Consider the following 12857-nt stretch of genomic DNA (forward strand, 5'->3'; position numbering starts at 1 on the left):
TTATTATCATATACAGAATTATTCATTCATTCATTACACATATGTACTTACTCCAGTTCAGACCAGTGCCAGAGCTTATCCCAATGTTTACTATGCAGAGGGTTAAGATGATGCCTTGGAAAGGTTGTCAGTGATGGTCAATTTATACAAATTCACAAAAAAAATGTTTTTCTTATTTCTTACACTGTTGTTGCTGTTGGTTAGTATTGTTGTGATGATTAAACTGATAAAGAATGAATAAACTAAACCAGGATTAATGATTGTTAGCAGTGATGAGTGTTTGTGTTCCCACTACTTTGTCTTCCATTTATCCGTCACCCAAACATGCATTCCTGCATACGTTGGTGTACTGTTTACATTCTCACACAGCTAACAAGCTCCCTGGTGGTCTAGTGGTTAGGATTCGGCGCTCTCACCGCCGCGGCCCGGGTTCGATTCCCGGTCAGGGAACGCTCACTTTATGTATACTGTAAACTGGGAGTCTGTGAAGGTGAATGATGATCAGCTGCTTGATAGCAGATATAATCACTTCAGGCTTGTTTCAGTCTGTGTACCACAACCTTCCATGACTCACACTTAGATACATGTCCATGCCACTTATGACTGATTGTTCATTGTATGGCTGCTTGGGAATATCATAATTCATGAAACATACACCAACAACAAGAAAACTGCTTTGGCAAAGAGGAGAATTTGACACCAACATTGACAGAAACATACTAAACAAGATACTTGCATAATACCTCAACCTGCAGCCTCAAAAATTACCATGAGATTAATCAAGTATGCTTATCAGATTATCAGATGTCAATCAGTGATTTCTACAAGACGTTCTTCCTACCTTGGGTCTATTCTGCGGGATGTTCAGCCGATGTAGGACATGTTGAGAGAACGCCCGAAACATCCCTTCGCTGTAGCAATCCGAGATCTGCCATCAACATACAACAGAAATAATACACAATAATACACACATGCACAATTCAATTTATTTTTCACCCATTCTATTGAAAACATTGTACCAAAATAACTATTTTGTTATACTTTGTGTATGGAAATATGAAAACAATAAATATACTTTTATAAATCTACTCACTGATTTGAAATGAAGTGAAAGCGAATTGAATCTTGCCACATCAGTGCAATGTACTGGGTTGTGATGAAAAACTGAGAATCTGGCAATTGTAAACTAATTTCCTAGTCTCTCTGGCATAAATATCATATGAGCCTCAGCATTTCTCAAATTTCGGAATCTCTCGTATACTCTGCTGCAAAGCAGATGTAAATAAGAGCACATGAATATAAACATGACATGTGCCGCAGGGGCAATCAAAAGCATCGGCTTGAGGCTGACCTATCAATATTTCACACCTCAAGGCTAGAACCACAGGACAACGCACATTTACATGGTATCATCTTTATAGTAATCTCCTTGAAATTATCATTTAAATAACATAAGCACTTGCTGAGCTGTTGAATACATCACATAAATATTTGACCTGAACTGCATGTTTATGACTAAACCGGATATTAGTGTGTGTGTGTGTGTGTGTGTGTGGGGAGGAAACATCAATGAATGCCAAAAAAAGCCATCACAAAATGTGAGATAAAATCATAAGACACGAATAAGCCAACACTGAAAGTATGGGACACTTTGTTCAATTTGTTAAAAGCAAATATAGAACTGTTAAGTAATGATTTGCAGCTACACACAGATGCACATACACGTGACAAATAACTTACGAGAGGCGTGTTGTAAAAGAGGCCATATCTCATTCTTGGGAGGAGGGAGAAGAAGGCATCTTTGAAACACACCTATGGACAAGTGTGAATAGGTTAATAAATAAATTGCTATATAAGCAGTGTACAGCACAGCACAGACATCAGTTTGTGGATGTAGTTTATGTGTGGCGTCATTTCTCATGGGAAAAATCAACCCAGTCCCAGTCTACAACAAAACTGTAAAAGCTTTTATTGACTGATCGACTACCATTAATACACAGCTAATTTCTTTGTCACTTCTAAACAAGAATACTTGAGTAAGTGATCAGTTCAACACCTGGTGATGAGGTTAAGTTGTACCTACCCTTTTAGAGTCATAGGTCTTCAGGTGGATGATGTCATAATCTGAGAAGGCCTTCCATGTTTCACTGAACAGATCTCCATAACCATAAAAACTCTAGTAAAAGACGTAAAGAAGAAAAGAATAAATGTTGATTAATGTTCACACTGAAATGAAAAAAGCAATAATATCAAAATCAGCTACAGCCTTTAGCACTGCCAGAGTCTGTCATCTATTTTCAAACTCTGTTGGGTATGGTTGTATTTTTCTTAAGTTTTGGTTTTATCTGTTATCATACTATTATCTGACAGTTTGCCCCTGTTTGGACTGCAGTGTGCAGTTTCTGAAGAAAGGTCACTGTTTTCCTTCTCATTCAGTTTTTCTCTCCCTCCCCTCTCTTTCCTTTTTCCTCTTCACTTCTGTGCACAGTGGAGGGAACAATGGGCCGGAAAAGGCTCTCTGTAAATATTCTGTTTTTCAACTGGTGCTTCCTCTTTATGTCTTCATCAGGCATGGGCACCACTGACTTGTTCAATGAAAACAACTCTAACTGACTCTAGTATACACACTGTGGAAAAACTACTGTCTGGTTTTAAAGCTGGGCTGGCATATATGGGTCAGATCTCAGGTTTGGGACACTGTTCACAAATTTTCTTTTAAGTTTAGGGTTAGGGTCTTGTTTCTGTCTTGGTCTCACCCATAATGGTCTTTCATCTCAACAGATAGTAGAAAAAATCAGCATCAGTCTGACAAGTTGTTTAATAAATGTGTATTTATTTATTTATAAAATTTCTAGAAGAGGAGGAGAGAGACAGGAGCTAAATCAGCATGTTTCAGATAGAGGCTGAACTAAAGGGCTGCGTAAAGGGTCAGTGAATATGTTTTTTGAGATTTTTTTCACTGTAAATCATGTAAAATATTCCAGTAGAGCCCCAGATCAAAAATATAGATCGGTAAATGTGCATAATATGTCCCCTTTAAATAAACAACAAATTAGGGATCATTGATTTCTCCCTTTCCCCCAACAACTCTAGTGGGAGGTATCATGTACCCACCGTGTCCCACATGATAATGTTGATATCTGAGCTGAAGGAGTTGTTAATGTGTTGGGAGATGTAGAGGTTGACAAAGTCACAGAAATGGTGGTACATGTTCACACCTGTTGAACAAAACACACAATTATTATTCTAATAATGTCACAACTGAAATTGTAAAATACGTGAACTATGAACATCAGACTGTCTTGAGACTGCAATATAAAAGAATCTCACTATAAAGGAAGGAATCTCTGCATGTATGTGTGTCCTTCACGTATCTTGACAACCGTTCATCATATCGACTTCATACTTGGCAGCTGTAATGCTGAGGACCTAAGGAAGTGCAGTGTCGAATTTGGTGCAATTTGGACACACACATGTTCAATACCAATAAATTTTGAATAAACAAGCGAACAGTGAGCCATTCCGCTCTGCGGTAGCAGGGCGGGGCTTCAGGGCTCGGTGACTGCAAGTCATGAGCACAAACTTGTCAGCTTCCCCACTCATTTTAAGAAAGACGAGAAAAAAAGAGAGAGAGAGGGCAAGCAAGATGAGGGCACGAGTGAGCGACAGAGAGACAGCACTGGTGAGGAGAAACAACGGTGGAAAGCTTTCTCTGTGAGAGAGAAAGCCTGTGAATGACAGTAATACAACATTATTTTCTGATTGTTTCACAGCAGTTACGTTCTAAAGCACAAATAAACAACTCAACGGGCGATTTACTGTGGAGGCAGACGCTCTTAGTTTCTGTTTTATTTTCCTCCTCTGTGTTTCTTTTCATTCATTCAGTTTATTACATCCAACTAATGAAGCAGTAAAAACAAAGAACAAGAGGACAAATCTGTGTTGTTTTTTTCTCATGTGTGAATGCTTTGTTTCAAGCACAGCAGCTGAGGAGCACACACGAACGAAAGAGAGAGAGAGAGAGAGAGAGAGAGAGAGAGAGAGAGAGAGAGAGAGAGAGAGAGTGTGGTGGAGCAAGGAGAACATTTTTAACATGGCATGCTCTAAAAAATGAAAAGTAGACAGCGAAAATAGAGCTTTTAATCAAGAATAGACAGACTCTTAGTCTACTTCCCACGGGCAGTTCAAAACCAGTGTGTCTCATACAAGCACAAATCTTTTGAGCAAACATACCAACTCAAATGATTTGAACTGCAGCCACAGAAAATATACGATCTTATAGCCCAATATGATCGATCCACATTATTTTAGGATGCATGTTTTTTCAAAAGCTCTCTTATGTATTTTATTTTTAAATGGGGCCTTCATTATACTTGAAATGAGAAAAGATTCACTTGCAGTGCTTAACAGCTGTGCATAATAGAATGTTAGTTTCTTTCATGCTGTATGTGTATTCATTCACAACTCACATCAACAGTATTAATTTTTCTACGCGTTGAAGCCAGAGCTGGGCAATATGGCCTATAAATAATATTGCGATATTTTTTAGGCTATGTCATAATACACAATATATATCCGATATTTTGAAATCTCTAAACTATTTTAAACTACTAAAATAGTACACCACTAAATAAACTGCTGTTACAATAAAATTAAATGAAGTACTCTTATAACAGCTTGTCTCGGGCCAGAAGCGTTGATGTAGCTGCTGTCAAAAACAACAACAGTTAGCGGTTAGAGGAAAGTTAAACCGTCACCTGTCAAAAACACACGGCTCACCTACATATATCGCACACACTCGCCCAGGAGAGTGGTCTGGATGGGCGGGCGAGTGTGTCTGACATAGATATGTGAGGGTTTTTTTTTGTGTGTGTGTCTGTGAGAGAGAGAGAGAGCCAAAGGAGAGAGCAAGAGAAACAAAACGTCAAAACGAGTCTCATGTGGGCAGCTAAAAAAAATATGTGGCAATTTGGGATCAGTGTTCGTGATATAGTCACTTACTACAATCCACGTAGAACAAGCCGCAATACATCGAGTATACTCGATATATCGCCCACCCCTAGTTCAAACAGCAATACCGGAGGCCAAGTAATCACACTCTCGATACACTCTCGATCTAGCAACTTTCCAACTTTTTAAAAAGTATCACTTCTGGTGGAATAGATAGGTTGCAGGAACTATGTTTACAGTAATGTAGTGTTTAGCCTCAAACAAGTTAAACGTGAACACTTGTAAAAGCTGCAAATATAGTGTTCATTTATTAAGGTAATGAGGATAAAGGTTTGGGCTACTTGTTGAGATTGCAGGGGTTTCAACTGAGACACATGTATCTCTGTTGCTTACCAGCATCCAGTTTCATGAAAACAGTAGGTTTTTCAATGATGATGTCACAGTGTCCATCCTGTATGGGATGAAAGTCCAGCTCTGTGTATGTCTGGAGCTCTGCATACCTACAAAAATCATCAGTGGGAGAGTGATAGTTCATTAGGTCTGATCTTGATTGATAATGTGATGATATCTTGGATGAGACCTATTGGTGCTTCCATTCAACAGTTAAATTCAGGTAGTGGTGAGTGGTGAGGTTTTTTTGGACTCTGAGAATATGTAATAGCCAATTTGAGGCAGTTATTGTTCATTACAAAGTGTTAAAAGGCCTTTTTCAGAGGGAATTTTGATATGTCACATTAGGAAAAAAAACAGGTGTAAATGATAAAATGAATGATGCCTGAATTCCATTTTGCTGCTTTGGTTTCAGATTCCTGGTATTATGCGTGCTGGATCACTGTCACAATGTCATGGTTTACTGGGACACTTATTAATGTTATTAGTAACACCTGTGCTTTTCCTACTATGACAAGTCAAAATTTGTGTTGTGAAAAAGGTCTATTGTGATGCATCCTTCAAATCCATGAAAGCTGGTCCCAACTCCATCATTTTCTTCTTCAAATATTGTTCAAAGTGCAAGTAATATGATTAAATTCATCAAACTAAACAAATTGGAAGACTTGTGACCTAGCAGGCACAGCATTCACCATACAGGAAGTGGTGAAACTCTGAATTGCTGTATTAGGTGAACATTATGCACGAGAATCTACATAAACTACCTCATTTGCTTTCTCTACGCTAGTCTTTTTTATTCACTGCAGCACCAATCTCTTCACAAATAAAGAAAAAAAATAACACAAGTCAAACCTAGAATCTTCTCATCTGTAGTCAGACGCATTATCCATTACGCCAATGGCAAATCACAGTCACATCATTTTACTTGCTCATTAGTTGGAGACGGATAGTTTATAAGGGTTAATATTGACAGAAGTAATGATATTTTGGGTGTATCTACTGGTTCTTCCACGGTTCCAAGTGGGAGTAACATTAATTTCATCAAACTAAATTAATTTGAAGATTTGTGTCCTGACACAATATCCACTATACAGGAAGCTAACTGGCTGACAATCACAGACTGTTTATAAAGAAGGATGTAGTGAGGTGTGACATCACGTAGTGGTTTGCATTGGAGCCGGTTTGAAGCCCAGAGTTGCTGCTTATGATCGGCGCCATCTTTTCCATTTGGAGCCAAGACCTTCTAAATAAGGAGTGGGGGGTGTTGCCTTTCACACTCTGGAAACACTACCTCGGACCAAAGCTAACACTAGCTTACTAGGAACACTAACTGGTGCACACTTAGGCTAACATTTGCTACTTCAGCTAAATTGTGCTAACAGGACAGGTATCTTAATCAAGTAACATCAAATTCACCAAAATATTGCAACAATAGTTCAACCCGGTGCGAGTCCCGGAGCCGGGGAGAGCAGTAGGTGAGCGAACTGTCAATCACGACTATCAATCAACGACCACACCATAGACATCAAAGCAACAATAAGTCTTCAAAACTTATTAACAGAGCAATCATTTCCAAAATAATAAGTTGACGCTTTATGAATGGGAGTCAATTAGAGCCACAGATCGTTTGGAGCCAGCATTTAGCAGCCATCGGTGGCACTGGATACTGGATACTTCCGCATTGGCTTCAGCCTGAAGCCTTGGTAGTTGCCGGTTGCTGACAATACAGGGCCCTTTAATTCAAATGACATTATCCTGTTAAGTGTAGACTTGCTGCAGGCATGCCTGAATGACGGAATTATTCGATCGTTCTAGTCTATTGTGGTCACTGCAGAACCCCTCTATCCTCGAATGAGAAAAAAAACATTACTCGAGCCAGCCAGGAGTCGAACCTAGAATCTTCTGATCCGTAGTCAGACGCGTTATCCATTGCGCCACTGGCCCTCTGACAATACACCTGCTTTACATGGGTCATTACGTGGAGAGGGCTAGTTCAATGGGCTTGATATTGGCTGATATTTTGGGTGAGCCTACTGTTGCTATAACAATTTCAGTAAGGGGTGGGCCATATAGTCAATGAGACTTAAGAAAATAAAAGGTGTGGCTACAGTAGTCCACTTAGAAGCATTTCATTGTTCATTTCAAACTGTCAGAAAATGTCTGAGGATTTTAACACTTGATTGTAACACATCCCTAAAAGCAGGAAAGCTAGTCCCAACGCCATCATTTTCTTTTCAAATATGAATAAAGCTGTGAGTATCATAATTTAATTCATCAAACTACATAATTTGAAGACATGTCCTAACAGGTGTAACATTCACTATACAAGCTGACAGAACCAGCCTCTTTGCTTCAAAAGACACTAGGGTGCTGGGGCTGGCTTTCCAATTTCAATGCTTCAGTCTGTGTAATGGATTTACTTTTCAAGTACCTGAAAAAGGGTGGAATTTTAGCAAATGCAATACATTTAAATTTAACAACTCAAAATCTTACACAAACTATTGACAAAATGCTATTACTAATCAACAAGAAACAGAACATGTTTGATAATTAGAATATAACATTCTTAATTGCACATTATGAGCAAAGTTTTGCATATGTTGTCCACTTCACTCACTTTGCTCTAGTCTGTTGTAGTTACTACACCATCATTTTCTCCACAAATGAGAGAAAAAAAAAAAGCTTCGAGCCAGCCAGGAGTCGAACCTAGAATCTTCTGATCCGTAGTCAGACGCGTTATCCATTGCGCCACTGGCCCACTACCAGCCATGTGCTTTTCACAAAACATAAGCACGGGGCACAAACTCCACCCCCTCACATTCCTAACTATCCTTGCATCCCCCCTTCCCTTTTAGCGCTTCCCTTTGAGAAGGAGCAGTGTCTTTCACTACCTTCAAAAGTGATATGATCACAACAAGAGCGACTTGAAATGCTGTAATATTTAAGTGGAGCAGATTAAACTGAATTATTTGAATGAAAGAAAACATACCTATATGCTCTGGTCTATGAGTCATATTTTATCTATAATTTTAGCTGTTAGGTGAAGAGTGACATCATTAGTTCTGTCTACCACCTCAAAGCAAGTGTCACTAGTGTGAGTTTTGTATCCTTCAGCATTCAGCTCCACTGTTCTGCTTATAATGGAGAAATAGCTTTCCCGACTCAAAGTAAACATGACAAATACTTATTTTCCAGGCAGGCAGGGAGGCTGTTCAGGACATTAATACCAACAGAAGCCTATTCAGCATAATTCTGGCAACACAGTGCACAGAGTTTATCTGTGTGGGAGAAAAGCACCTCCTAGTGATGATCTGTGTTACTACATCCTTTAAGTCCCATCCTGCCACACACATGCCAAACATGCCAAAAGTTCTATTAAAGGATATGGCATCTCCCTGGTGGTCTAGTGGTTAGGATTCGGCGCTCTCACCGCCGCGGCCCGGGTTCGATTCCCGGTCAGGGAACGTAATTTTTGGGCCTCTTTACTAACCAAAATAATATCAAAAAGTAAACAAAGGTGACTATTCTTCTAAAAACAAAGTTAAAATCAAATCATTTTATATACTTATTGGGGGACATGTTGCAGTTCTCAACATCATTCGCACAGACGTTTAAATGCAGGTCATTCATCAAACAGTGCCTCCACATAAAACCATTGTTTTATATAATCAGTCCCATTAGGGGTGATACATTATACATGGGTAACCTCTGGGTGCATATCAAACATTCGAAAAATATGTCCTCTGACTGCTATCTGTAAGTCCCTGGTGGTCTAGTGGTTAGGATTCGGCGCTCTCACCGCCGCGGCCCGGGTTCGATTCCCGGTCAGGGAACGTGCTTTTAGCCTCTTAACAATTAAGCTCATGCCAAAATTATACCATTTGCTGAAGCTCAGTAAATGGGTGCTGAGTGCATGGATGTGTGTGTCCTGCCTCACCAAGATTGCAAGGGGCTCTTGTGCTCTCCCTCAGTAGCAAGTGCTTGCTTGTTGAGTCTGCAACGACCACCAATCTCACCCCTCTGGATGAAGTCTTCCTTGTATCTGCAGCATAATCATGAGTGAGTTTCATCAGTATTGGTGTGATGCTTTTTTTATGGACATGTCACTTTGAAATATACTGACCTCTCATGACCTCTTCGCGGTTTCCGCAAGTCCAGGTAAAGGTTAGTTGCCTTGCAGAATCGAGTGTGACTACTGCATTTTAATGATGAGTCCCCCTGGAAACATTTTCGGATTTGAAATATTTGGTATAAGTAATAGTAATGAACACTGGACCTTGGAGATTGTGAGAATGGTGTCTGTAGTATATTCTTTCTAAAATACTGCTTTTGAACTACAAATCATGTTCAAGCCCATTGTCTGTGGACTCTTTTGTTTAACACTGTGTCTGCTTCTACCTGTTGTTTCTTCCTGTTGACTCAGTAGGCCCATGGGAACTAAGGAAATGAGTGGACTTACTGGTTTGCTGGCCTTGCAGAGTGTTTTGAGCTCAGTGAGGCGCTCCTTGACATAGCCGAAATCAGCCTGCTTCCAGAAAAGCTCCTGGGCTGCCTCCAGTGAATGAGCCCTAACAGAGCAGAGACTTATGCAAATCAGCAAAGCCAAAACCATAATGGTACATCAATGATGCATGCTATGAATGAGCACATTTTTACTTTGAACTGTGGTTTAATAAGTTAAATACCAATGAATAAAAGACTACAATTATTTGTGATATTGACACATCATGGATGGAGGGATAAATGAGGAATTATGTAAACATTATGCACAACATTAAGCATTATATCATTATTCAGGAGGATAAACTGAGAACATAAACTGTGTTAGAATGTGATGTGAGGAGCAGTACCATCCAGAGTCAGCTTTGGTACAGACAGGATAGCTAAAGCGCTTCTCTGGATCACAGTTCTTCTCATAACCCCAACAAGCAGACAAATCCAGTAGTGCATCCTGTTATGAAAACAAGGGTGAATATAGAAGTATGTGTGTGCGTGGGAGAGAGAGAGAGAGAAATGGGGTGGGGAGTCAAGTAAAAATGTACCATTTCTTTTGATCTTTGTAATGGAATTAAAATTCAATTAAAACTAAGGAACAAAACTGTAACATGCAATGAATGCTAAAACTGTAGGGAGTTTGGTTTGACAATTTGAGTTTGACTGACAATTAAACAAATGCAGATTTTGTGGATACACAGAGCTATTTTCATGAGCCCTGACAGCCAAATTAGACCAAAAACATATTTGCTGATCCTTTTAACAAGCTAACTAATGTTGATGGAGATACAACATAGGTCAAAATAATGCATCCCATCAGTTTTAAATAATAGTAAGGATGTGAACATATGATTTTTTCCTAATATGTGTGATTGTAATTGTTACTCCAAAGTAAATCCAACACATCAACAACAACATAATTAAGAAATCCAGTATATTTTTAAACAAGCTACACAAGTGCAAGAGCAAAAAACATTCTGATATTTTAGATATACATATATATATATATACACAGTATATATCTATATATGGCAGGCATCTGTGAAGCTAGGGACAATCTTTTGTGTCTTGCTGTTGACTTCATGAAATTTCATAGTTCCAAACTGCAACTGAGTGCAATCTGCATTTGATAATGTGCTGCCAATTCTGACAAATCATAAAGAAACCACCCTACCCACAACTAAAGACTTTTCAACTAACTCATAAATCAAATCTTTAGGCACTTTACACTTAATTGACAAAATGCTTTGTTTTGTTTACCAAAGAGCTTTTCCTCACTCAATGTCAACACAGCTAAAGAGTCAAACAAATTTTGCACACTGAGAAAATATTTGCACACTGCATAGTTGACAGAGTGCATATCTTACTTTAAAAGGGCAGAGTGGGTCCAGGCGGCATTGCTTGGCGACCCTCTTGTTGTTGTAGAGGAAATAGGGTACGTGCTCTGGCGGCAGGGAGATCCTGCTGTAGTTGAGCAGCGATGCTGGTGGTTTGTGGCTGGTTTTCTCAGCCCTCTCAGTGGTGACCACAGTGGAAGAAAAAACTATGCCCAGCGCTACCAAGAGCAGCATAGTCAGAATTACACAGACATGTGAGATAGCCGTCTCTCTTCACAGAACTCTGAGGGGGAAAAAAGGAAAGGAGAGACAGAGACACAGACTCAGACTTGCACTCTGTAATCTTGGTTGAAAGCCACACCACAGTATACAAGCATGTGGGCACAAGCAAGTGTGTGGGAAATTCGCTCCAGGCGGATCCGAGTTCCACATAAGGAAAGGTCCTGTTGCAGGAAGTATTAGTAACCTTTTTCCGTCTGTTGTCCGAGCAATCATAACTGAGGCTGAAGGTCCACATAAAAACTACAGGCTTGCAGTGATGTGACCTGTGCAGCTCCAGGTGGCCTAACCAGTATTAACACAAAACATAGACTGTCATATTTCCATGATCTATGATATCTTGTTAGATGCTTAAGAGCACAATAATTTTGAACTTTCTTCACTTCCAAATGTTCAGTGGATATTTAAGTGTCATTTCTGTTACCACACTGTGCTGTATAAAAAGGCTCCGAAGTCCCCGCACCTGTGTAACAATAGGTGGTATGATAGTCATTAATCACATATTCTCATGAAGTTGACTTCAAATAACGGTGCTGCATTAAAACTGCGACCTCATCTATTGAATACTTTGGGAGTAACTAAGTTAAATGCGGAAACACGTGTCTATTGGTTGTATAAGTCTTAGCTAATTATTAGTTTAACGCTAACTGCTTATGTTTGGGGTTTTTTTCTTTTTCTTTTTCTTTTTCACAAGCCCTGAGTTACCCAAAAGTCCCCTGAAACCCTTGACTTTCTTTTTGTTGCACATAGGCTCTGGGAAAAGAGGCAAACTAAATTTTAGCTCGCTAATGAGCTGCGTTAAATGTAGCTATGAAACTTTTAGCTAGCGTCAATTAACCTACAGCGTCAGTTGCTTTAAGATAACGTTACAGAGACTTCTGAAGACCTGCGGGATAAAATCTTCAGACAGAGGAGACTTAGAGGTAATAACGCGTTACTTACTCTTTTCCTTTGACAGGGGCTGAAATATGAAAAAATCTTTTCACGTTACTTCATGGAGGCTCATGTCTGAAATGTTTTATGTGGTGGCTAACATGTAGCGTTAACGTTAGTTATATTGACAAAGACCCTTAACGCTCATTAAACTGCACCGCTGTGGCAGCAAAAGAACTGGACAGGAAAAAATATTTTCCGTTTTCGCGGTACAAAAACCTGCAGCAGACACTAAACTCGCTTTCAGTTGTCGTCTAAATTAGGTCGGTATGAGTTTACGGGGGAGGCAGTTTACCTGGATACACAGCCTGCTAGTCTCCAGACTGAAGCGCTGATGTTGCCGGTGGTCGCCATAACACCGGAAATCTTATACCGGCATGTAATATATACCGACAGCCACAAGGTGGCGCAGTGTTCCACACTTGGTACTCATCTGGGCTCTCCAAGCTCTATTTCATACATCACTTTTAAGTA

General features: G+C 39.6%; 1 protein-coding gene and 5 non-coding genes across 7 annotated transcripts in view; 3 read left to right on the plus strand and 3 right to left on the minus strand.

Annotated features, from left to right (window-relative positions):
• Positions 1–12735, minus strand: part of eogt (EGF domain-specific O-linked N-acetylglucosamine (GlcNAc) transferase) — a 28144-nt gene extending 15409 nt beyond the window's left edge. The window contains exons 1-11 of one of the 2 annotated variants that reach the window (XM_044348524.1): positions 12679–12735; positions 11202–11454; positions 10191–10291; positions 9800–9908; positions 9464–9558; positions 9278–9382; positions 5344–5450; positions 3115–3218; positions 2084–2176; positions 1741–1812; positions 842–928 (exon numbers count right to left, since the gene is read on the minus strand). In XM_044348524.1, coding sequence (XP_044204459.1) covers positions 842–928; positions 1741–1812; positions 2084–2176; positions 3115–3218; positions 5344–5450; positions 9278–9382; positions 9464–9558; positions 9800–9908; positions 10191–10291; positions 11202–11405 — 1077 coding nt within the window. In that variant the 5' untranslated portion in view covers positions 11406–11454; positions 12679–12735. The other variant, XM_044348525.1, reaches the window with a different exon arrangement.
• trnae-cuc lies at positions 379–450 on the plus strand. The gene has a single exon. It is a non-coding gene; the product is annotated as a tRNA-Glu (tRNA).
• Positions 7212–7284, minus strand: trnar-acg. The gene has a single exon. It is a non-coding gene; the product is annotated as a tRNA-Arg (tRNA).
• On the minus strand, positions 8026–8098 carry trnar-acg. The gene has a single exon. It is a non-coding gene; the product is annotated as a tRNA-Arg (tRNA).
• trnae-cuc lies at positions 8733–8804 on the plus strand. Its single transcript has one exon. It is a non-coding gene; the product is annotated as a tRNA-Glu (tRNA).
• Positions 9102–9173, plus strand: trnae-cuc. Its single transcript has one exon. It is a non-coding gene; the product is annotated as a tRNA-Glu (tRNA).
• Positions 12736–12857: the final 122 nt, after the last annotated feature.

Source organism: Thunnus albacares, chromosome 4 (assembly GCF_914725855.1).
Source record: "Thunnus albacares chromosome 4, fThuAlb1.1, whole genome shotgun sequence".
Taxonomy (NCBI): Eukaryota; Metazoa; Chordata; class Actinopteri; order Scombriformes; family Scombridae; genus Thunnus; species Thunnus albacares.